The sequence below is a fragment of the Microtus oregoni genome, unplaced genomic scaffold, assembly GCF_018167655.1.
Source record: "Microtus oregoni isolate MIOR12 unplaced genomic scaffold, Mior012 000072F_ref0000427, whole genome shotgun sequence".
NCBI classification, from domain to species: Eukaryota; Metazoa; Chordata; class Mammalia; order Rodentia; family Cricetidae; genus Microtus; species Microtus oregoni.
Genome location: NW_024543979.1, coordinates 8412076 through 8437281, shown reverse-complemented (window position 1 = coordinate 8437281; position 25206 = coordinate 8412076). Strand labels below are relative to the sequence as shown.

Here is a 25206-nt window from a genome sequence, read left to right as displayed (position 1 = left end):
CACCGGCAACTTAGCATGTTTTACAATGAAGCAAGCTCCAGTAATCCTCCTGCCTGTGTCTACCCCAGGTGAGCCTGCCTTTTACACGAGAGCTGACGATCTGAACTCAGGTCTCCATGCTGGTGCATCAGGCACTCTTGCCAACAGCCTTTGCCCCAGCCCTGTTTTGTTTTAGCTTTGTTTTTTGAGACAGGGTGTGCAATATTGCTGGCAGACTGTAATGATATTTTGTGTTTTAACAAATAAAGCCTGCCCTAAGATAGAGTGCGGAACCAAGCCACTAGAGGCCAGGCAGTGGTGACTCACACCTTTAATCCCAGGACTCTGGAGAAAAGGACAGATGCATCTCTGTTAGTTCAAGGCCACCCTGGGCTACGAGAAACTGATCCAGTCTGAAAGAGAAACAGAGCTCACACAAAGGCAATTCCAGCACTGGGGAGGTGGAGACCGGTGGAGAGAGGAATATAAGGCAGGAGGAGGCAGGAGGAGGCAGGAGCGCAGATGCAGTCCGAGGTGTCAGTGAAATTGTCAGTGGATGCAGTCTGGGGAGGTCGTCTGAGGACAGGCTCGCCCTTTTGGTCTGAGGATTTGGTAGAGGTAAAAGGTCTCTCTAGTGGCTGGCTTCACTGCTTCTCTGACCTCTCAGCTTTCACCCCCTAATAGCTGACTCCAGGTTTAGAATTCATGCTACAGTTGGCTTGTTACTCACTCTGTAGCCTGGATTAGCTTCAAACTAGTGGCCAGTACTGGGATTATAAACATAACACCTTTTTCCCCCATAAATTTAATCTCTGCTTGACCCTTCAACAAAATTTAAGCAAGCCGGACTGCATTTGGTTTTATTAGGGTTGCCTTACTGCACAAATTAAGAAGGGACATTATGTAGAGCCAAGTTCCTCAACCAGAATATGTAATTTTTGAGCTAGAAATTTGATGTGGAATTCCCTTCTATATGCTGTGACTGTTTTATTACCAATGGTTAATAAAGAAGCTGCTTTGGCCTATGGCAGGGCAGAATATAGCTAGGTGGGAAAACTAAACTGAATGCTGAGAGAAAGAAGGCGGAGTCGGGCAGTTGCCACGTAGCCTCCCAGGAAGCAAGATTTGACGTAACAAACCACGAGCCTTGTGGTAAAATATAAAACAATAGAAATGAGCTAATTTAAGATATTAGAGCTAGCTAGGAATATGCCTGAGCCTTTGGCCAAACAGTGTTATAATTAATTCAGTTTTTCTGTGATTATTCGGGTCTGGGTGGCTGGGAAATGTCTCCCTTTACAGGAATTTTGTTTTCTGTAACTAGTCTGTGCATCATGGGGTGTTCAGCACCCTGCCCGGCCCTGCAGACGTCTTTCTTCCCTTTAGTAACTGAAGCTGTGTCCATACGTCTCCAGTAGAGAATCGCAGTGTCAGCGGTAGTGGGCATTTACCTTTTCAACTTACATGATGTGATCCTGGGTACTAAGTTTAAAGTTCAAGTCCAAACCCATCTCCTCAGATCTCTCTGTGTCACGTCTCCGTCTTAGATGTGTTGGGCCTGAGATGTGTGGATTGTTTTGCTAATAACGCTTGTTTGCTCTGTAAAGGTGAACTTGGCTTTTATAAATGACATTTGTCAGAGTTGTATTTCATGTAAAGTTGTCCTGTGGCTCCATGCTGCAGACTGTAGAATCCCTGCTGATACTGAAATCTTCAGATACCCATGTCCTTAAATAAAATGGTTTATTATTTGTGTGTAACCCGTGTCCATTCACCAGTATACTTCAAACCATCCCTAGGTACAACGCCTAATGTAGCACAGAAGAACAGAAGTAATGGCTACACTGTATTATTTACGCAATAATAACAAGAAAAGTGTGCACATGTGCAGTACAGATACAATTTAAAAATTTTTCGGTCATTAGCAGTTTGAATTTGTGGATACATAGGGAAGGGGAACAAGCATTCTGCTGATTTTCAGAGTTTTTTTCCAGCCAGTAGGGGGCGTAGTTTACTCATGCCTCGTTCTGTGTTCTAGTGAACAGATGTGGTCAGCCCGTGTCAGGCAGGCCTCTGGGACATGCAGTGTCTCAGGGTGGACGTGCCTTGTTTCATAGCACTCAGTTACTTCCTCAAAAAGTTTCATTGAAATTAAAAAATAAGGAAGGGGCTAAAATTATGAAAAGTAAAAATCAGATTTTATAGTGGGAAGTTTTATTTTTATGATCAAAATGTATATACATATATGTATATTTGTATGTGTGCATATATATGGGGGGGTGAGTCAAATTCCTGACATGGTTTAGGGAACCTTTGAAACCTGAACAATGGACAGCTGAGCTGTCAGATGTGTGGGCTGTGCACACGTTTTCATCACATGCCCCAGCAAATACACAACAGAAAAACGTTCTCTGTAGCACATGGAAGGGTCTTGTATAGGGAGTACCTAAGGTTAGCAGTTTTTGTGCCTAGAAATGGGTACACATTTCCTCCTGCCAGGCCTTTCATGTGGCAGATTTGAATTTATACAGTCAGACGTGCTGAGTTGAGGTTTGCTCTGTGGTTATATACACTGCGCCACCGGGCTTAAATCCCTGTGGCCATACCTCATTTTCAGAATGAGGATTGGTTTCCCAGAGGGCTGTTCTCAGAAACTTGGTGTCTTCAGTCTGCATCACCCCCTGGAATTGGGAGTGTCTCCAGCAGTGCCGCTCTGTTGCTGATGTGGGAGTTGGAAGGCTGTTTCCCATTTTCCAATAAAGCCTTAGTCTCCAGTTTGCTTTCCTATCAGAGGTGTTGGGCCTTCTAATGCTTCTGCCCGCCAGTGGCTGCAGTACTTGGTCCAGAACATATTTCTGCCTCTTCTCCCAGATTGTGTTGTATAACCCCAGAGGCAGCAGTGTGTGCTGGTCCCATGCCAGGTAAAGCTTTCCTTCCATGGAAGAGATGGTAAAGTTAGTGCTTCTCCCGGTTCCGTCCAGCCCATGCTGTGGGTGTATCCTAAGGCTCTCCAACTTTGTGTGTGCCTGCTGGGGTTTATGACAAGAGTGCATAAAGGAACTTGTGACTCTCTACGCCCAACACTTGGCCTCTGTTAGTCTGATGTTTATTCTAACTGAGTTTTCTCTGCAGTATGGCTGCTTCTGCCTTGGTAAGAAGGGCTTAAATCCCTCCCTCCCCTCTTCCCAAGGAGGCTTCTGGTCAGAACCCAGAGTTCAGTCTTGGTCCCCGCCCCCCTTATTTGGTCAGAAGGTTGGAAGCGGCATTCTAGCTCTTTTGATCCCACTCAAGAGTCCTCGTGATTTGTTGGTTTGTACCTTCTGTTTCTGTCCCAAATTAATCTTTTCCTTCTTTCCTGTTTTTAATTTTTCTTTCACTTTCTCTATATTAGTTTGACTTTTAGAATTATTTTTTTTAATTAATTTACTTTTTTATTTTTTATAGGTGTTTTTTCTGTATATGTGTCTGTGTGAGGGTGTTGGATCCTGGATTTATAGACAGTTTTGAGCTGCCATGTGGGTGCTGGGAATTAAACCCAGGTCCTCTGGAAGAGCAGCCAGAGATCTACCTGCTGAGCCATCTCTGCAGCCCTGTGATTATTTTCTTTTAATTATTTATAATTATTAATGTTTATTTCCTGAAAAATTGGAAACACTTGCCTGACTAAACAAATTCTAAAGGCAGTGACTATATCTCTACTTTAAGCTCCAGGCCCTTCCTCGGAAGAACATCCGTGTTGTCCCATACCCCACCTTATTCTGTGGACGTGGCCTGTGCCTCCAGGTTGTCAGCCACTGCTGCCGCCACAGGGCTGGCACTCGCTTGACTCCAGTCTGTAACTGCCGTGTCCTCCTTCCCGTCCTGCCCTCTTGTCTCTCTTCCCCTCTTTTTTCTTTCTTCTCTGTCTTGCTTTATTACCCAGGCTGGTCTCAAACTCAGGATCCATCCAGATAGCTGGGATTATGGTTCTGATGTCACTGTACTCAGGATCCATCCAGATAGCTGGGATTATAGTTCTGATGTCACTGTACTCAGGATCCATCCAGATAGCTGGGATTATGGTTCTGATGTCACTGTACTCAGGATCCATCCAGATAGCTGGGATTATGGTTCTGATGTCACTGTACTCAGGATCCATCCAGATAGCTGGGATTATGGTTCTCATGTCACTGTACTTGACTCCCTTTCACTTTTTACATTGAGTTTGCCTTTGCTCTTTTTTTTTTTTAAAAAAAACAGATCTTGCCTCAAGTTTATTTGTAAAACAGCATAGGGCCCTGATCACCTAACTTAGCGTGTGGGTGTGTGACACCAGCCCATCTGCCTTCACGCTGCAGACAGAAACCTTTCATAGGGGCCTTCACAAGGGCCTGGGCACTACTGGAGCTGAGGCCTGGACCTTGGTTTAATCCTTGAGCTTTGACTGGCAGAGCCTACGACTCTTGACCAGGTAGCTTCTAATCCAGTTCCCAAGCCTGGGGTGAGCAAGGAAAGCAAGATGGCCGAGTGTGTGACCGGGGCCATTTGGCATCTTGGGCTGGGCCACCTTGGGTTGACAGACTCTTGATGGCTTCTGCACACACTCATTGCCTTTGCATTGCTTGCCTGTGTCTTCTTCAGGCCTTTCTTGTGCTTCTTGGTTAAACGTATGTTCCTCAGGAATTTGGGGGTTGACCCCCTTGAGAGAGAGATTTGTGTCTTTGTGACCGGGTTTTCTTGGTGCCATTTCTTGTGCCATTTTTGGAATTGGTTATGTGTGGTTTGGTTCTTGGCCTTGGCCATGGCAGAACTGTAACCCATGGCTCCTGAAGTGCCTGTGCTCTTAGATGAGCACTTAATTGAGTAAACTCTTGTAGACTGAAAAAATTTTTTTTATATGTTGGCTGGTAAAATGCCTTCATTATCTTCCCTTCATATGGACTCTGTTTTCCTTGACTTGCCTGTTTCTTCAGCCTGCTGAGTATTGTTCTAACGCATCTTGGTGAGGATGTGTTTGCCTCTGTCGTCCTTGGATTAACTGTGCTCCTTGAGCTGTGTATTCACACCTGTGTGTTTTGTTTATGTGTTATAGCACTGGAGCTCACACCCAGATAGTCAGTGCTGTACCACCGAGGTGCTTAGTGCACTGACTAGCCAGGATTACAGCAGCCTTACAGAACTAGTCCTTTTTTGATTTTTCAAGATAGTGTTTCTTTGTGTATCCCTGGCTGTCCTGGAGCCTGCTTTTTAGACCAGGCTGGCCTCAAACTCACCGAGATCTGCCTTCGAGGTGCTGGGATTAAAGGCGTGCACCACTATGCCCGGCTCTTCTTATTTTTTCCATTTTTTGTATCTTTAATAATTTTAAGTATTTATTTTATGTAAAGTCCTTATATAATTTTCTTATTGAGGAATTTTTAAACTATATCTACTTTCCCATTAAAACCAGAGATTTAAATTTTTTTATAGAACTATTTTTTTATTTTTCATAGAACGAGGCAGAATGAGTCAAAGGACAGTGCCAACTGAGCATTCACTGCGCCTGCAAACTTCTTTCTTCAGTCCCCGTGCGTGTGCCCTCCTCACAGTCTTCCTGACACAGCCGAAAGGCAAGCCTATTTTTCCAGAATACTGAGATTTGTTAGGATTAAATAACTTGCCCAAGATCAGAGAACACCTGACTCATTGGTGAAGTGAGAGGGCTCACAGTTCAGTTTATGCTCTTGTCTCCCGTATCTTTCCCCAGGCTTACAGAAATAATTGTCTCTCGGTTGTTTGTGAAGGTCCTCATAGTTTACAGGTTTTTTGCATAAGTGGTATATTTAGGTTATATTTTTGTTTATTTAAGTGTTTATTTCTAGTGTTTAGAAGCAGGGTCTCATGTAGTCCAGGCTAATCTCAAACTCTGTATTACATGAACAAAGGTAGCCTAGAACTCCAGGTTCTCCTGCCTCTACCTTCCAAACACTGAGATTGCAGATGTATGCCACCGTGCCTTTCTGGTATGTTGATTAAGAAGTTTTAATATTCTTTTGGAGAATTCAATGTTTTTGTTTTAAAGATTTTTTTTTTTTTGAGACAGGGTCTTGCTGTTAGTATGGGCTGTCAGGTTCACAGAGTAGCCCCCAGGTTGTCCTTAAACTCTTACTGGTACTTCTTCCTCAGCCTCCCTAGTATGGATACATGTGCTACACACTTGACTAAAGATTTGTTTCATATCTTTTTCCATTTTTAATAAACATTTAAAAAACATTTTATAAGATTGTTTAAGTGTAAGATTTACAGGTTAAAAATTAATTAAAAATTTCCAGTCTTTTACCTATAGTGAGTCTATTTATATTTCTCATTAGAACCAGATCAACAGTAACCAGCTTCGAAGAGCAGAGCAAGAGGTCACCAGTTTGCAGGAGAAGGTGCATTCTCTTTCTGTGAAGAACAAAGGGTTGCTTACCCAGTTAAGTGAGGCAAAGCGCAGACAGGCAGAGATTGAATGCAAGGTAAGTGTCAGTTTAATGCTCCCTTTTATAGATTTATTTATCGCGATTATATACTGTCTTTTTGAGACAGCCTCTCAATATATGGCCTTGGCTAGCCTGGAGCTTGCTATGTGGACTAAACTGGCCTCAAAGTCTCATTGATTCCTTTGGCTTTGCCTCCCATTGCTGGGATCCAAAGCATGTACCACACCAAGATTAAATTTTCAGACAAGGTTCACTCATTTTGTTCATAGGGTGAATTGCAGAGAAGAAACCTCATTTTTAACCGTAGACTTGGTTAAGTTAATGTCTTACATTGGTGTCTCTATCGACTAGTGTGTCTTTAGAACCCAGCTGTGATGGCTTACCTGAAAATGCAGGTGGTGGGGGGTCTGATGCTCCCTACTTGATTCTCGCCGTGTTAGCAGGCAGTCAGTGTTGCAGTGCTTTCTGGGTAACAGAAACAGAAATGGGTATGCACAGGTAGATTAAGAAAAATGTATACAATTTCCATCTGTTAATTGGTTTTTGTTTATATGAAGCTTTTTGTTCAAAAAGAACTATAAGTATTTGAAATAAATTGAATTTTTTATGAAAAGGCTTATAGCAGCTTTAGCTAATGGGGGGTCAGGGCTGGAGCATCAGGCAGAGGAGTATGGATAGACATACATAAATACGAGAATAGCTGAAGAGATGCATGTCGTCCGAGCTTTAGAGCTGATTTCTGGGGAGGGTGCGGCATTTTAAGAGGAACTATTACTCCATCAGCACAGCTCCTTTAAGAGTCGCAGTGCCCTCAATGCATCCCAGCTTACTATTTTATGAGAAATGAGACTTTCAGCGGCACACACAAAGCTGTAATTCCATCAACTTGTTCTGGTGTTATTAAAAACCAGGAGTGAAGCTGGAGTGGTTATCTGTGTCACTGAGATCCAGAGATGAAATTACATCCTGATAAATATTCATGGTTGTTAGAGTTCAGACTGAAGAAATCTGTAGGCAATACTGACAATTGTTAGCTCAAGAACTGACCCTTTAAAAAGGTACAACTGGACTAATTTAACCATAAAGTTGTATCAAAGGCTGCACAAGCAGTGGTGGCGCAGTGAGTTGTACCGTGCCTTGTCACCCTGATGCTGATGGACGTTTTGATGCCACACTGCCCTGTGATTTGTCTTCAATAGAGAACTAGTGTAATCTTTTCTAGATCAGTGCCAGCTTTCTTTAGACATTTTGATAATAGTATTTCTGAATTTAATATTATCGTGGCACCTGTTAGCAAAATGAAATGTTCTTTGGAAGTATTTGTGGAACTTGGCCATGAAGATACATGTTTTGAGTTTGTCTCAGTAATGGGTAAGGACTCGGAGCAGTGGAGGACTGGGCAGGCTGGCACAGGATTTCCCTCAGTACCCTAGAAGTGTGTCCAGGACCCTCACTCTGATGTGCCCCTGCACTAACTCAGCCGTCTTCACTGCCTTCGCAGATCCTGGTGATTAATATTAGTGCACTTATTGTTACTCTGGCGCCTAGAGCCTGTCACACTTCCCGCTTAGAGTACAATTCAGTAACAACTATAACTTCTCCGAGAAGCAAGTCCCTTATTACATAAATTAGATTCATTTTCATTATGTTTTATATGATTAAAGCTTATGATTTGTTGGTGAGTAACCTTTAAAGCTCATTTTATTTTTCATATATAAGTATCTGAATAGTATCTGTATTATCAACATTTTTACTCTATAAATGAGTTTGAATATTCTCACTTAAAATAGCACAAGCCTATAATCCCCCATTTCAGTCCCCAACACTTTGAATCCCGAAAGATTTTCATAAACTTCACGCAGGTTCACTTGAAGGCAACATTTGACTTGAACCAGTAGGTGGCCTCTTACAAGTTGTTGTCCCCTGGGACGGGGATGTTTATGCCTGACTGCTGCAGTGCAGATACCGACTCAGACCCTGCCACATCCTACGAATATCAGTTTATGCCCTTAATAGTTTGTATAGTCAGAAAAAAATCTCAGTTCCAGATTCAGCCAGGTTGTCTCTGTTTTCTTGTTGCTGTAGAACAAGGAGGAAGTCATGGCTCTGAGGCTCCGGGAAGCTGACAGCATAGCCGCCGTGGCAGAACTGAGGCAGCAGATCGCCGAGCTTGAAATCCAGGTACACTGTGGCCGCTCCCGCCGCCCGCACCAGAACCACCGCGTTTGTATATCTGCCTTCCGGTGACTGCGGTTCTGTTTTCAATACTTCATCCGTCTCAGAGGACTTCTGGGGGGGGGGGGGGGAGTTCATCTGGAGGCCAGAGGGTGAAGTTGAATGTTTTCCTCCGTTGCTCTCTACTTTACTAACTTAGGCTGATCTTGCTAGTGAGCTGCTCCAGGCCCCTTGTCCCCCCTGAGTCTCTGCCTGCTTGGCCTTACATGCAGCTGCCACTCACGTGGGTGCTGAGGTCTGAACTCTGGTCTTTCCGCTCAGGGAAGTGCTCCACCCACTGAGAAATCTCAGCCCACAGGTGCGTTTTTACTTATACATAGCATAAAACTTTCAAAATGTACAATTCTGTGACATTAAGAATATTTATGCTGTTGTATGACCACCAACACCATCCGCCTCCAGAACATTTTCAGGAGAGTGGAAGCCTGCCGTCCTGGTGTGTTAGGTGGCATCACCGCCTCATGCACACTGGTGATTTCCCAGGGGCAGTGGTGCCAGTGCCAGGCATCCCTTTACATGATACTTAGCATTTATTTATCTTCTTTGGGGAAAAGTCCATTCACACTCTCATCCATTAGGATCTGTTTATCTTGTTGGTGATTAGTTGTGGGAGTTACTTGTGCATTCTCAGTAGCAAGCATGTCCAGTGGTGTGGTTTATAAATGTTTCCTTCTGCAGGATACTTTTCATGATTTATTTTTTATTTTATGTATCTGTAGCCTACATGTATGTCTGCACCATGTGCATGTAATGCACACAGACGCCACAAGAGGGCGTCAGATCCTTATGGATGGTTGCTAGCTACCATGTGGCTGCTGGGAACAGAATTTGAGTCCTCTGCCAGAGCAATGCTTGTTCTTAACTGCTGAGCTGTCTCTCCAGCACCAAGGTGTAGCAGGGGATTGTTTGGACTGTCAGCTTCTGAATAATGACACGGAGACTTTTTATTAATTATAAAAGCTTGACCTTAGCGTAGGCTTGTTTTACAGCTTAAATTAACCTGTTTATGTTAATCTTCATTTTGTCATGTGGCCCATTACCTCTCCTCAGTACCATACATCCAACTTCCTCTGCATCTGGCTGGCGAATTTCCCATCTCAGACTCTTTCCCAGAGTTCCTGTCTCTCCCTGGAAGTCCCGCCTATTCTCTTCTGTCTAATTATTGGCCACTCAGCTCTTTATTAACCGAATCAGAAGGTGCCTTTGGCAGGTGAGGTAAACAGAGATGGATCTTCAAATAATATACAAAGAGATTATCCCAGAACCAAAGGTGTTGATAGTCTTTTGATGCATAAAAGCTTTTTTTATCTGAAATCTAAAATCTAAGAGAACTTCTAAGTCCATTTTGAATGACACTCATCATCTGTCTGCACTATCACTTCTATTTTAAAAAGAAAATTTAGATTTTTAAAAAAGTAAACGTGGGCCAGATGTGGTGACAACCATTATTCTGATCACCTGCGAGGACGTGGTGACGACTATTATTCTAATCCCCTGCCAGGCTAAAGCAGGAGATTGCAAGTTTGGTGTCAGGATGGGGCACCATGCTGAAGTCCTGCCCCACCTTCCACCTACAACGTCATTTTAAATATCCTACTTTTCCTTCCTTAATTCTGTTTCTGTTGTGTTTTGTTTTATGTTTATGAGTATTTTGCCTGCTTATATATCTCTGTACCATGTGGAGACCATCCCTGTGGAGTCAGAAAGAGGGTATTGGATACCCTAGAATTAGCGCTACAAATGATTTAGACTACCATGTGGGTGCTGAGAACTGGACCTGGGTCCTCTACAAGAGTAAACAATGTTCCTCACTGCTGAGCCAGCTCCTGGCCCCATGTCCTACGCTTTTACTACAAAATATGATAAAGTAGTAAGTGTCCTATATGAACAGAGTATTATAGGAGTTGTTTGTTTGTTTGTTTGGTGTCTTAGTTATGGTTTCTGTTGCTGTGGTAACACACTGAGTTCCAAAGCAACCTGGGAGGAAAGAGTTTATTTCATCTTAACAGCTTTTCGTTCATTTTCTAGGGAAGTCAGGGTCAGAACACTCAAGGCAGAAACAAAAGCAGAAGCCATTAAGGAACATTGCTTACTGAGTTACTCTCTGTGGCTTGTTCACCCTTTCTTACAGCACCCAGGACCACCAGCACAGGGGTGGCACACCTACAGTCATTAATCAAGAAAATCCACCACAGGCTTGCCCACAGGCGAAACTGGTGTGTGTGTGTGTGTGTGTGTGTGTGTGTGTGTGTGTGTGTGTTGGGAGGGGGTGTGTTTTCTCTATTGTGGTTCCTTCTTCCCAGGTGACTCTACCTTCTACCTTGTGTGTGGAGTTGACGTAGACTAGCCAGCACAGTATTAGTTTAGTTTTCTGAGAGCTCTCGATATGTAGCTCAGGTTGTCCTGGAACTCACTGTGTAGAGCTGACTGGTCTAGAACTCCCGTAAGAACTCATGTCTGTGCATCCAGAGTGCTGTGATCATAGGTGTGAGGTACCATGCCTAGCTTTGGTTACTTAAATCATGCTATTATACACAATTCTATATTGACTTTTCCAAGTTATTGTTCTGTTGTTGTGAAGAGACACCATGACCAAGGCAACTCTTATAAAAGAAAACATTTAATGGGGGCGGGGTTGGTCAGTGGCTACTGTGGTCGGAAGCAGGTAGACATGGTGCCAGAGTAGTAGCCCAGAGCTTTCCATTCTGGTCCATAGACAGCAGGTGGTGTCAGGGAGGGAGGGAGGGAGGGGAGGAGGACAGAGATTTAGACTCAAGAGATCCTGGCAGGTACTTTTAAAACCTCAAAGCCTACCCCAATGATATACCTCCAATAACGTCACACCTGTCTCAACAGGGCCACACCCCTTGATTTTCCCCAGACAGTTCCACCACTGGGTACCACTGGGTACCAAACATAGGGGCCTGTGGGTGCCATCTTCGCTCAAACCACTGCACCATCTTTCTAAACGTCCAATCACAAAATAGCAAGATTTAAGTCATGACTTTTAGCTAGGTTTGGTGGCATATGCCTGTGACTTCACAGCCTGCGTGTTGTGCATGTGTGAGTGTGCACTCATGTACACACGCAGAAGCCAGAACTGAACATGGGGTGTCACACTGAGCCAGAGACTCGCTGTTTTGGTAGATTGACAGGCCAGTGAGCTCCTAGGATGTGCTTGTGTCTGCCCCTCAATGCTGGGGTCACAGACATGTGCTTTTTTCAGTGGACACTGGAGATTTAAACTGAGGTCTTGATCATGCAGAGCAAACTTTCTTACCCACTGATTCATTTCCCAGCCCCCAAATCAATTCTTGTTTGTGTTCAAATACTTACTAAAATGAAGAGCCTCATATTCTGCATGTTTTCCAAAGTGAAATCTACATATTACATCATTTTATGAGAAATGAAATGAAGATGTATGGAATATTCTTAAACTTTTCTCTAACTTGCTGTGCCGAGCCTGTGCTAATCGTTATATTGTTACTTTGCTATAAGGGCTGCTTTCCCGGTTTCCAGTATAAGTGAGCACATGTGTTTATCCATGTCACAGATGATAGCATTTCTTTTTGCCATTATTTATTTATATTTGGTATTCGAGGCAGAATCTTACTGTGCTGCCCAGACTAGAAGTTTATATGGCCCAGGCTGTTCTCTACCCCATGATCCGCTTGCTTCTGCTCTCTGAGTGCTGAGATTGCAGGCTGCACAGTCAGAGCTAGCGCAGCCCCAGCCGTTTAAAGGCTGAGTAGCCTCCCGTTGTATGCATGGACATTTTCTTTATCCACTTGTCAACCCATCAACATATTTTGACTTCTGTGAAATCAGATGTTTTCCTATTGTGCCCCAAGTCTTCTGTATCTTTGTATCTTGAGTCTTGATGACTGGACCGTTTGTTAGCACATTTTCAGCCTGGAATAGCTTCAGGTCCTTCTTTCCTACCTTCTGCAACGCGGGCCAGAGGTACCTGTGTAAGGTGTTCAAGTTTTCAGCTTTAGTAGCTAACACCTGCCAACGTTTGCCTGCAAACAAAACTGAAAACCCTCATTTTGAATCTGTCCTAGCATTTCTGTTTTTTTCCTGCCCATCCTTCGTCCATCTCCTGGCTGTTGTGTCTGAAGCATTTGGAATTCTTCCATCCATTTTCCTTTTTCCAGCCTCCACTGCAGGTCTCTGTCCAGTAGTTACCAGAGTTGCTTTCCTAAAACAACCGAGCAATCACATCAGAACTCCTCTGCGTGGTTATTCCCGAGACTCCTGTTTCCATCCTCACGCCCTCTCTTGCGTTCAGCACTGCGCCCAGTGTGCTCAAGCGTGTGCTGTTCTGGGGCTTTTGTGCTTCTGCAGGTTTCTGGACCCTCTGCATACTGTTTTCTACTTAGGTTTTTGTACATTCTACTACTTTTGAGGCAGTTTAGAAGATGATGTCTGCCTCCGTGAAAACAGGATTGAGACTATGAGGCTTGGTCCTCCGCTAATGTGACCAGGTGAAGCTCATTGGAGAGGACCCGAGGCACAGAGGGCTTGAGAGCACTTGCTGCTCTTCCAGAGGACCCAAGACGGGCAGATTTGAGCAAAGAATTAACTGTCCAGAGTCAGGAGCTTGTGTGAACAGTCTCAGGTGGAGGAGAATGGGGGAAAGGAGGAAATCTGAGAAAGAAATAGACCTAAAAGTTTTGGTTTTTCTCTGAGTAATTCGGAAAGTCATTAAAAGGTTTTCAAGTATTTGAGGGATCAGTCAGATAACATTTAATAAAAGGCTTGAACTAAACCTCATTCAGAATAGTGCTTGTAAGTGTGTGCTGTCTTATGTCGGTGGGAATGGTCAGAAACCAACGTTTCTCCTGTTAGTGGAGTCTGCACCGCTTTGTTGACCCAGATGTCGCCTGACCTCTGCTCTACGTGGCTCCATAGGACTGTCCCTACTTTTCAAGTAGTGGGACAAAGCATAGGAAAGTTCATTTTCGCTCAGTTATGTTGAGGAAAATAGATGAGGATTAAATCCATGTGATACTTAACCCTGGAACTGAATTATATTTTGGTTATTAAAAAATAAACATGTTGATTTATAAAAAAAACACGTTAGAGACTCTGTGCTAAGTAAGCCCTTGAGTTGGCATGGCTTTGTTACAGATGGCACAGATCCAGCATGGGTCCTCTTCCTGGTACTTTGCAGCGTTTACCCACTTGTGCTGGTTTGCCCAGCAGATAACCTCTAGGGATGCCTCAGATGGGCAATACCCCAACTACTGATGGCTTAGAGACGCCCAGAATTCTGTTCTGACAGCGAATGTGGGATCTAGGTTTAAATCAGTGTGCCCAAAGCAGCTTGCACTTTGACAGAGATGGAAAGGAAGTGATAAGGTCTTTACTATCACCTTTAGAATACTAATGCTTTTAGTTATGTGAAGTTACTGAACCGTGGAATTCTCCATAAAACTTTGTGATTGATTTATACTTTACAGCCTCCTAAACTAGCTGCTAAGATTCCATCTGACTCTCGAAGTATATTTATTTATTGTTTTTATTTTGAACAACTTAATTAAACAATAAAAGATCTTTATCTTTCAGGACATTTTTACTTCAAGCATTTTTAAATTTGGAAACAGGTAGTCTGTAACTGTATCACAACACAGAGAGCTGGGTGTAGGCACTTCCTCTCGCTTGCGTCTAGTTATTAGGGTTATTATATGATTCAGGGGCCTCTTGCTGCGGACAGATTCCAGTGCGCACATTCTGCAGACACTTGTTAGTGTATCTCAAAGCCATGAAACACACAATGTTCGGTAGACTGGCAACTGTAGAAAAGGCAGGCCTAGAAACAACAGGAAGGAGATCTGAGTACACCGTGTATTTAATTCATAGTTACTGTCACACGGGCTCATGAATCTTAACCAACATAGCTAATGAATGTAAGAGACTTCTGGTGTATGAACTGTCTTCTCAAACTGTCTTTAAATCTAAGACTATTCCAGAAATCATATGGTTTCATCCTTTTTTTTTTTTTTTTTTTTTTTAGTTTTTTGAGACAGGGTTTCTCTGTAGCTTTGGAGCCTGTCCTGGAACTAACTCTTGTAGACCAGGCTGGCCTCGAACTCACACCTGCTTTGCCTCCCAAGTGCTGGGATTAAAGGCGTGCGCCATCACCACCTGGCTGGTTTCCTACTTTTTAAGAACTCAGAATTACGTAGAGTTTTAAGTATCTGTAACAAAATTAATTCATTGCCAATTAAACTACAACTTATAAGAAACATTCCCCACCTTTTTGTGTGTGAAACCTGATCTCTTCATTTGTACGTTTGTCAGAAATATCTCTTGTGCGTTTCTCTTTGTAGGTCTCTAAAAAAATGCTAGGAAAAATGAATCTAATTTCTTCCTTCTATACTTTTCAGAACATTATTCTATGTGTATTTCAGAATGTATGTATTTTCATTTTCTTCAGGTTACTAAGAAGACTATTCAAACTTCGTGTCTATGACTTTAAGTTACAGGAAACTGTTTTGAGGATTCATCAGTTGTACAGATCAGTGTGATTTGTTTTTAGATGTTTCAAATGAGTCACACGAAGTCATGGAGAGGCTACCACTTACCACAGTTACTGTTCTGATTAAATTCTTCGTGAGGCTGAGTTATAAATCAGTAATCACTTATTAAAGTTTAGTGGTTAGTCTTAATGTTTCAGTATTACTCCGTCCATTAGTCAGGGTGCTGCCTGCCAACTGCCTTACAGCCATTCCGTGTGCAGTCACAGTTCAGAGACCTTTGACTTCAGCAGTTGAGTTGAAAACGACAAAATAGAGCTGAAGAATTCCAACCACGCTGTAGGCAACATTGTGGCCTCTCTGACCGTTGAGCCTGGTTTCATAATACAGCCATTAATGTGTTATTCAATCTTTAAAATAGTAAAGAGATGGCTTCTCAAAGTGTTTTGTAGAGGAGTTTGGCTTTCACCAGAGAGAGCAGCGCGTGCCTGTCTTGGTGAGCTGCAGCCTCCTCTTTGGTTGAGTTTTTCATCTGCAGCTGTAACAAATTACTTGTAAAATGTAAGCTCTCCACTTGCATCTGAGACTGAGTAACCTGCCTTGAGTCATGACCCTGCTAATACCACAGCCTTCTGTAATACTACTCCCAGAGAAAACCCACATCCTATGTATAACCTTAGATTTATTTTGAAATCTATATGAAAAGAACATGGGGGAGATTACTAATTGTTTTTGTTATTTCCTTTATGGCTGTGATGTCTACTTGCAAGCAGTGTTTTTCCTTTTAACAGGACTAAAGTGTCAAGGTCTAATAAATAATTATTTCAAATTCTGAAAGTAAAACATAAAATTTTAATAACTGTTTGCATGTGAAAAATTTATTGTATGTCAGACATCTGATGAAAACTCAGAGAGGAGAAAGCTGTGGGACTTAGGGCATCCAGTGCATACGTGTAAGCTAGAAACCATTAACTGGATGATACTCGTAAGCCACTGAAGGTTACACACTGAAGTTGCTGTTTTTAATCTGCATTGCTGCTTTGCCTACAGGAGGGTGTCGGGTACCTGGGAACTGGGGTTACAGACCGCTGCGAGCTGCTGTGCGCTAGCTGGGAAGAGCAGCCAATGCTGAGCTGCTCTCTAGCCCCCCCCCCTTTTTCCTTCTGACAGAATCTTGTGTAGCCCAGACTGGTTTTGAACTCAGATCCTTCCACCTTGTCTTAGTGCTGAATTCTGGCATGTGCCCCCATATGATTTATCTCCAAACATTTTAAAACTTATTATTAACCACTGCTTATATATTTTTTCTATTTTAGATTTCTTTTGTGTTCTTTAAAATTTAATTTGTTTTTTTTACTGTGCATGGGTGGGGGTGGGGGTGGGTGTGTGCACATGGAGGGCAGGAACAGCTCTGTGGAGTCAGCTCTTCTTGTGCTATGCTCCGCCCAGGCTCTCGCTGAGCCGTCTGCAGACCTTTTGCTTGCTTTGTGTGAACTCTCTTTCTTTCCCTTCCTTCCTCCCTTCTCCTCCTTCCTTCCTTCTTCTCCTTCCTTCCTTCCTTCCTTCCTTCTCCTCCTTCCTTCCTTCCTTCCTTCCTTCCTTCTCCTCCTTCCCTCCTTCCTTCTCCTCCTTCCTTCCTTCCTTCTCCTCCTTCCTTCCTCCCTCCCTCTTTCTTTCTTTCTTTCTTTCTTTCTATCTTTCTTTCCTTTCTTTTTTCTTTCTCGATTTATTTATTTATTTATGCAAAGTTCTGCCTGCACACCAGAAGAGGGCACCAGATCTCATTACAGGTGGTTGTGAGTCACCATGTAGTTGCTGGGAATTGAACCTGGGTCTTCTAGAAAAGCAACCAGTCTTCCCAACCTCTGAGCCATCTCTCCAGCCCTTTTTGTGAATTCTTTTTTTTTTCATTTTGTGAATTCTTAAGATAGCTGCATAGATACAAAATTAGTTTTAACACAGTGTTTTTATTTTGTTTTTATGGTATGTATCTGTATGTGTATGTGTTAGAATCAAGTTACCATGTTTTTAACAATTGTAATCTTACCCTTTAGTAGAATGGTTAGACTTCAGTATTCTCTGGAATCTTCCACATCTTTTAAGAAGAATAAATAGTATAAGACATACTAAATGAAAAAGAGCAAAATTGAGACAATTAGCCATTTAGCATGTTATAAGTATGTTACAAATGTGTTTCATGAACATGTTTGTTAAATATCGCATACATACCATGATATATTTTAAAATATGCACACTTGGGGACTGGAGAAATGGCTCAGCAAAAAAACACTTCCTGCTCTTCCAAAGCACTGGAGTTTGGTTCATTGGGCAGCTCTGAATACCTGTAACTAAAGCCCCAGGAGGTCTAGCACCCTCTTCTGGCTTTTGTGTGTAATAGCATACATTTTGCATATGCAAACATGAACATAGTTTTAAAAATTAAATATGTGCATTTGTATGTATTATGTGCATATTAATATATATGTTTAAATAAATTAGGATATGACTGTTCATTTTAAAAAGACAGTGTGTTTGCCGGGCGGTGGTGGCGCACGCCTTTAATCCCAGCACTCGGGAGGCAGAGGCAGGCGGATCTCTGTGAGTTCGAGACCAGCCTGGTCTACAAGAGCTAGTTCCAGGACAGGCTCCAAAAACCACAGAGAAACCCTGTCTTGAAAAACCAAAAAAAAAAAAAAAAAAACAACAACAACAAAAAAAGACAGTGTGTTTGCCTTAAAATTAATTTGGAGTGTTGTGTTTGCCTTAAAATTAATTTGGAGTGTTTATACTGAACCTCATTAAAAATGTTGCAGTATTGCCTCTTAGGAAAATAGAAGACTCGATGATACAAGCCTAGGATATCTCTGTCTATGAGTTATCTAATTGCTGTAACTTTTAAATAGCTGTATGTTCAAGTTACTTTAAGATAATCATTGCTAGAAAGAAAACAAGAATTATAACCTCCAAATGAAAGGAAAAGCAGCAAAGGAAACTGTTCACAGGAGACTGCCACACTCCCTCTCTTACCTGAGAGCCTTTGAGTTGTTTGGTTTCTGCCTGCTTCTCTGGTACATTTTACCACATTTCCCTTCACAAGTTGGGTCCAGCAGGGCCTGCCTTTTCCTCTCTGTGTTGAAGGCATGCAGCACTGTGCGCAGTTGTCTTCATGTTTGTATGAAGGCTGTTGCTCTTGCTGCTTCTTATATTTTCAGTTCTTTACATTTCCCTGGAGTCTCCCACTGACTCAGAGATTCCCTGTCATCTTTGTAACGTAGCCTGCTCCCTCCCCAGTTACTGTATCTCATCTCTATGTTCTCTGTGTGTAAGTGTGTGCTCGAGGGTGCCATGGCTGATATGTGTAGATCAGAGGACTACTCCTTACTGGTTCCTGGGGTTGAAGTCCGTCTTCAGCTTGGCACAGACACCTGTACCCATTGCTGTCTCAGGACTGTGTATTATATTGTACAGGCCCTTATCAGTATTTGAATTATCTTCTTTTTAAGAACTAGCTGTTGTCCAGCATGGCGACCATATCTTTAATCCCAGCACATAGAAAGCAGCAGGCTGATCTCTGTAGATCTGAGGTTAGTCTGTTCTGCATAAGCAAGCTCTAAAATAGCCAGGGCTATATAATAAGACCCTGTCTCAAAAACAAAACGAAACAAAAGCCCATAGGTACATAAGTTAGAATTTTGTCCAATTTAATTCTGAATGCCTATACCCAGTCTTCTGAACGCTGAGATTATATCCATTGCTTCCATGCCCAGGTAACAATCTTTTTTGTTTGTTTGGTTGGTTGGTTTTTTTGAGTATCTGCCATGCAGTAGACACTATATTTGGTTTACTATGGTTTCTCTTTGTGTTGAAAGATGATTTTAAAACAGTATTTTATTTGGAGTTTTATTGGAGTTCAGAGTGCTCTTGACTGAACAATGCATAGGTTTGCATTTTGACTCTTTTGAAAGTTATTAATTAAATATGTAGAGGGATTATTGTAGATAAAACGAGGCTAAAAGTAGTAAAGTTCCTGTTGTAATCACAAACTTGGGTTTGTCTCTAGACGGTAACGAGGCATTTTCAGTCTTTCCAGTCCTTTAAGGGAGTTGATTAGGTTTGATTGTTTATGGAATTACTGTTAATTTAGACATTTGTAATGTTTGTAGGCCAAGTTATATAGAACAGTTCCTTATCCTCAGTGCATAATCAAGGATGTGATAGTAAATGTCATGATAGCCACTACTTTGGTTTGAAACAGGGGGAAATTCGGGCAGATGTGAGAGACGAGGTGCCTTGCTGCCTGGGCTATTGGATCTAGTGGGTCAATTATGAGCTCTAATGGGTCAAAATCTCAAAACAAAACTTGTTGATCTGATTGTGTAGAATATTTTAAAACTTTTAGATCGAAACATGGCTTTTTAAAATCAGCTATCTTCCTGTCTAAGGAAGTGCCCTTCCTGTGGCAAGATAGGGTAAGTTTTAACCAACATTGAAACAGATAAAGAAACAAACAAGAATGGCCTTTTAGGCATACCCCAAGAAATTTATCTGAAAAATCGGTCTGGCTAAATTTCTAGACTGGAACAAGTCTGAGGGCCTGTCTTTTCTTTCTCTCACTTTCCCAGTTTTACTTATGTCTAAAAGCACAAAACTCACTTTTTCAGCCACCGTCGGAACAGCTCGATGCCGTCTCTTAGTTGATGTACAAACTCTTGTTACATTCTTTTCAGCACGGCTCGATGCACACATTTGATTTTAATCTTGGTGATGTGTTGGTGTACAACAGGTACAGGTGAAGCTGTCTCTGAGTAAAGGTTCCCCCTCTGCCTGACCTGACACATGACTGCATATGCGTGTTTTCTCCTCTCTAGGGAACCAGCAGCTGCTGATATTTTCTAGTAAGCCGCCAAAGAGTGATACGTCCTTAGCATAGTCTGTCTCTTCCTGATGCTTCCTCTGAGTGAGCTTCGGTGATCTATCCTTAGCATAGTCTGTCTCTTCCTGATGCTTCCTCTGAGTGAGCTTCCATGATGAGGGGACAAAATAACTGGGTGTGACTGAGGTCGCCAGCAGCAGTCTGGTGAACACAAGTGTCACCCCTGAGAACAGTCCCCTTCATTCCCTGTCATACACACAAACACGCTTTTGTATGTTCAGAGAATTACTTTGTTTATCAAATATTTGATTTTTCTTCATTCTTTAGAGTATTAATTTTTAGTCACAGGATTCACATGTGTGGACTTTTCTTAGATCTTAAATAGTTTTTTTAGTTCTTCATATCAAACTTAAATAATATTTTCTAAACTGGCGGGGTGGGTCACACGTTTAATCCCAGAACTCAGGAGGCAGAGGCAGGTGGGTCTGTGTGAATTTGAGGCTAGCCTGGTCTACAGAGCGATTTCTAGACCAGTCAGGACTACACAGAGAAACCTTGTCAAAAGCTGAGTTAAGAATGAAAGAGATTAAAAAAAAAAAAAGAATGAAAGAGATTTGAGTTCAAAAGTGATCTAAACTCTTGGAGAGAGGGATCAACCAGCTAAGACCAATATGGAACAATGTGACATGAAACTGGCAGCAGAATTGGAAGAAAGCATTCTGTTACTAACAGTAATTTGAGAATATTTATTTAGAGTGTATATTTTTTATTGTGGCTAAAAGAAAATCCAACCTAAATTGGCTTAAGTAATAGGAGTTATAATAAGGATTAACTCCTAAGTCTTAGAAGTAGATTGCACTTCGGTGTTGTAGGAGGCTGCTCGTTCGTCTTTAGCCACCAAGACTCGCGAAACAGTCACTTAGAAACTGTATTAATTACATCACTGCTTGGCCTATTAGCTCTAGTTTCTATTGGCTAACGCTTACATCCTAATTTAAACCATCTCTATTAATCTGTGTATCACCACGTGGCTGTGGCTCACCTCACCAGCAAGGTGCTAGCTGGCAACTCGCGTCTTTCCCCTCTGGCGTCTCCATGGCGTCTCCAAACTCCGCCTTCCTCTTCCCAGCATTCAGTAGTTTTCTTCACCTAGCTCTGTTCTGCCCTGCTGTAGGTCTAAAGCCCAGCATACAGAGGGGAACCCACATCACTTCAGGGATCTTTGACTACAGATCCCAGTTGCTGTTAACCATGGTTCTGTAGGCTCTGCTTTCTTTGCTTTTCTAGTTGAGCTTCGCATCCATGAGCAGATGAGTGTCCGTCATCCACACAGGGCATTCCCACCTGTAGCGTCATGGCAGCGTTCAAAGGGACCAGTTTTGGAGCATTTGGGTTTTTAAATTAGGAATACCCAACCTGTATGATGACTAAACTATATAAATTAAGAAATTAAAATTTACTGTGTAGAGTTTGTTGCTTTTTCTTAAAACACAGTTCTGAAGCTTGAGCTAGATGCACACCCAGCAGTGAGCTGCACACCCAGCCCCCAAATCTAGTTTAGAGTAGGCTGTCACCTTCATCTCTGTGATATGTTGGAGGGCAGTGAGTGTGATTGGCTTCATCACATCCTTACCTCATCGCTAGGCTGCTGGAGTCTAGCAGACACGTTCATCACATTGGTTGGCAGAGATTGGTTCAGTGGTTGCTCAAACAGTGTGACTTTTAAAACTTTTGGTGAAGTTTTACACTATATCTTCTTATTCTGGGCATGTGGTATAGGTTGGATATCTCTAATCTGAAAATCTAAAATAAACTTTTTTGAAGATGACAGACACAGTGCAGCAAATGGAAAATTCCACATGTGACCTCTTGACAGGTCTCAATCTAATGTAATTTGATTGAAAAGTATTTTCTGCATATGTGAATAATAAGTTTATAGTGTGTACGTGAGTGAGGTGTGTGTACTCCTGCATATGTGAGCAGTGAGGTTATAGTGTGTACATGAGTGAGGTGTGTGTGTACTCCTGCATATGTGAGCAGTGAGGTTATAGTGTGTACATGAGTGAGGTGTGAGCAGTGAGGTTATAGTGTGTACATGAGTGAGGTGTGAGCAGTGAGGTTATAGTGTGTACATGAGTGAGGTGTGTGTACTCCTGCATATGTGAGCAGTGAGGTTATAGCGTGTACATGAGTGAGGTGTGTACACTCCTGCACATGTGAGCAGTGAGGTTATAGTGTGTACGTGAGTGAGGTGTGTGTGTACTACTGCATATGTGAGCAGTGAGGTTATAGTGTGTACATGAGTGAGGTGTGTGTACTCCTGCATATGTGAGCAGTGAGGTTATAGTGTGTACGTGAGTGAGGTGTGTGTGTACTCCTGCATATGTGAGCAGTGAGGTTATAGTGTGTACGTGAATGAGGTGTGTATACTCCTGCATATGTGAGCAGTGAGGTTATAGTGTGTACATGAGTGAGGTGTGTGCACTCCTGCATATGTGAGCAGTGAGGTTATAGTGTGTACATGAGTGAGGTGTGTGCACTCCTGCATATGTGAGCAGTGAGGTTATAGTGTGTACGTGAGTGAGGTTTGTGTGTACTCCTGCATATGTGAGCAGTGAGGTTATAGTGTGTACATGAATGAGATGTGCTGTGCACTCTGTAGCCACAGCACGGAGGAGACTAGGCTGGAGATGACCAGCTGCAGGCCTGAGCCAGAGTAAGCCAGGTCCAGTCCACATCACTTAGCCAATCCCGTCTCAAAATGAAAATGAGTGTCTGCGGAGGAGGTTAATGCTAGGCCACCTCTGACGTGTGAGGCACGGGCTCGGTCGCCTGTTCTATAGAAATAAACCAAAGTATAAAGGTTGTAAAAATACATTTTTATGTTGTGGATTGGGGTTTGTTTCAAAGACTTCTCATTATACATACGCAAAAATTTCAAAAACTGAACTATAAAACACTTCTCTAAACAAGCAGTTTAGAAAAGGGATAACTTAATCTTACTGTTTTTCATTTTAAATTCCTAGGGAATACAATGAAAGTCGTATTCATTAATGGAACAAGATGCAGATTTGTATTTATTTTGTGTGTTTGTGCTGGGGAATCTATCTCAAGTCCTCCCCCTGCATGCTTTCTGAGCTGCATTAAGCCCCCACCCCTATGGCAGGGTCTGTTCAGCCCCAGTTGTTCTTACACTAAGGATGCCCTTGCTTCCAGCTGCGAACCATGTGTACTTTTTTAGCAAGTGGTGTGGAGAAAAGGGGAGCGAATTGTTCTGCGTTAGTGTGATTTCTTTCCTCCAAGTGTTATGAACATGTACAAACAGTGAAGGCATTGTGTAATTAGCACACGTAAGTCACTGTCTCCATCCTGTTAATATTTTGTTTACTTAATTTTTCTGTTGCTTTACCAGATATTCATTTATCCATCATTCTAACCTTCTTATTTTTTGATGCATTTCAAAGTAAGCTTTATTATTTTTTGCTCCTGGACACCTAAGCACTCACATTATTAGCAATCTGATTTGTTGACTCTTTGACTTAAGGCTTAGCGCAAATCCTGATGTAGATATTCTCATGGCAAAGCTAACAGGATGTGCATCTGTGCCTGTTAATGAATACCACTTTATACCTTTGTGATCTGACAAAAGGTGTGTGTGCAAGGTCTCCTTAGCGCATTCCTGGAGTGTTGAGCTCTTTCTTTAGTAAACCAGTGAACTGGCAATCTGTTGTTATCAGCTGGACCAAAAGAAAACCTCAAGAATGCAAGTCTCTGGCAGATTTATTAGTGTAGCTGACACTTTCCCCTGCTTATCAGAAACAAACATATGACACTGCCCGAAAGTAGGAAGCCATAAAATACTTGGAAAAGACTTAAACATTAGGTAATTGAATGAATTGTTTTCACAGTGTTGTTAATATGTAATTCTCAGAATATATTATAGTTCTTCAATACATATGTGAATATATATTATGCTCTTACACTGAAAAAAGGTCTTTGCTAAAGATGCTTTGGAGTAATATTTAACTGAAAGCCTGTTTGTAGGACATTAAAAATCAAGAATTTATAGGTTTATTTACTTAATGACAAATTTACACATTTGTCATTAAATAGCATTTGGAGCATTTCTTTGTTTCCACTTTTAAAATATCAGTGATAGCTCCTTAGGTGGAATATTGAATCCTGATACTCAGGCAGGGTCTTTGACAGGTGTGTGTGTGCAGGACTGTATGTGTGCAGGACTGTGTGTGTGCAGGACTGTGTGTGTGCAGGACTGTGTGTGTGCAGGACTGTGTGTGTGCAGGACTGTGTGTGTGCAGGACTGGTGTGTGCAGGACTGTGTGTGTGCAGGACTGTGTGTGTGCAGGACTGTGTGTGTGCAGGACTGTGTGTGTGCAGGACTGTGTGTGTGCAGGACTGTGTGTGTGCAGGACTGTGTGTGTGCAGGACTGTGTGTGTGCAGGACTGTGTGTGTGCAGGACTGGTGTGCTGCTGACAAGTGTTCTGGGCTCCTGTTGGAGCTGCTCAGCCTTCTCCCCCCACCCCAGTTTACCCTTCATGCCTAACAGTTGCTACTCATGTTGAAATTCAAATTTAAATCTAAATGTTATTCCCTAGTCCATTATAGCATCAGACTTAATTGAATAGAGGCCCCCCCCTCAGAAATTCCTTTTGTCTAGTAAGTACACGTGTAAGGGACATGTGTGTTTGTTTTGTGGTAGTGAGGACCGAACCTAGGACCTCACTTGTGCCAGGCAAGCACAACACCACTGAGGTTTATCTTCAGCCTTTGTTTGTTGGTTTGAGGGGAGTTCATATGTATTTTGGATGGCTCTTTTTTTCACAAAAATAGTTTTTATTTAAATTTTTGTTTTAGACTTACTTATTTTTATTTTATGAGTGTTTTGCATCTATGTAAGTATGTATGTGTGTAGTAGACCACATGTTTGCATGGTGCCTGCAGAGATCAGAAAGGGTGTCAGATTCCTTGGAACTGAAGTTACAGGTGATTGTAAGTCACCATGTGGGTACTGAGAATCGAACCACAGTCCTCTGCAAGAAGAAGTACTCTTGACCACGGAGGCATGCCTCCATTCCTCTGCCTTCTTATCGTAAAGCTTCTCAGATGTCCCTTTCCTCCAGAAAAATCCACTGCTCTAGGAAATTTATTTTTAGCTGAACCCTAATAACCACCTTT

At 42.3% G+C, this 25206-nt stretch overlaps 1 protein-coding gene across 3 annotated transcripts in view; it reads left to right on the top strand.

Moving 5' to 3' along the window:
* The window catches only part of LOC121440972 (ecotropic viral integration site 5 protein-like), a 55433-nt gene that overhangs the window by 3427 nt on the left and 26800 nt on the right, over nt 1–25206 (top strand). For all 3 annotated transcript variants that reach the window (XM_041642070.1, XM_041642069.1, XM_041642071.1), the window contains exons 4-5: nt 6309–6455; nt 8505–8600. In XM_041642070.1, the coding sequence (XP_041498004.1) occupies nt 6309–6455; nt 8505–8600 (243 nt within the window). The remainder of the gene's footprint in view (nt 1–6308; nt 6456–8504; nt 8601–25206) is intronic.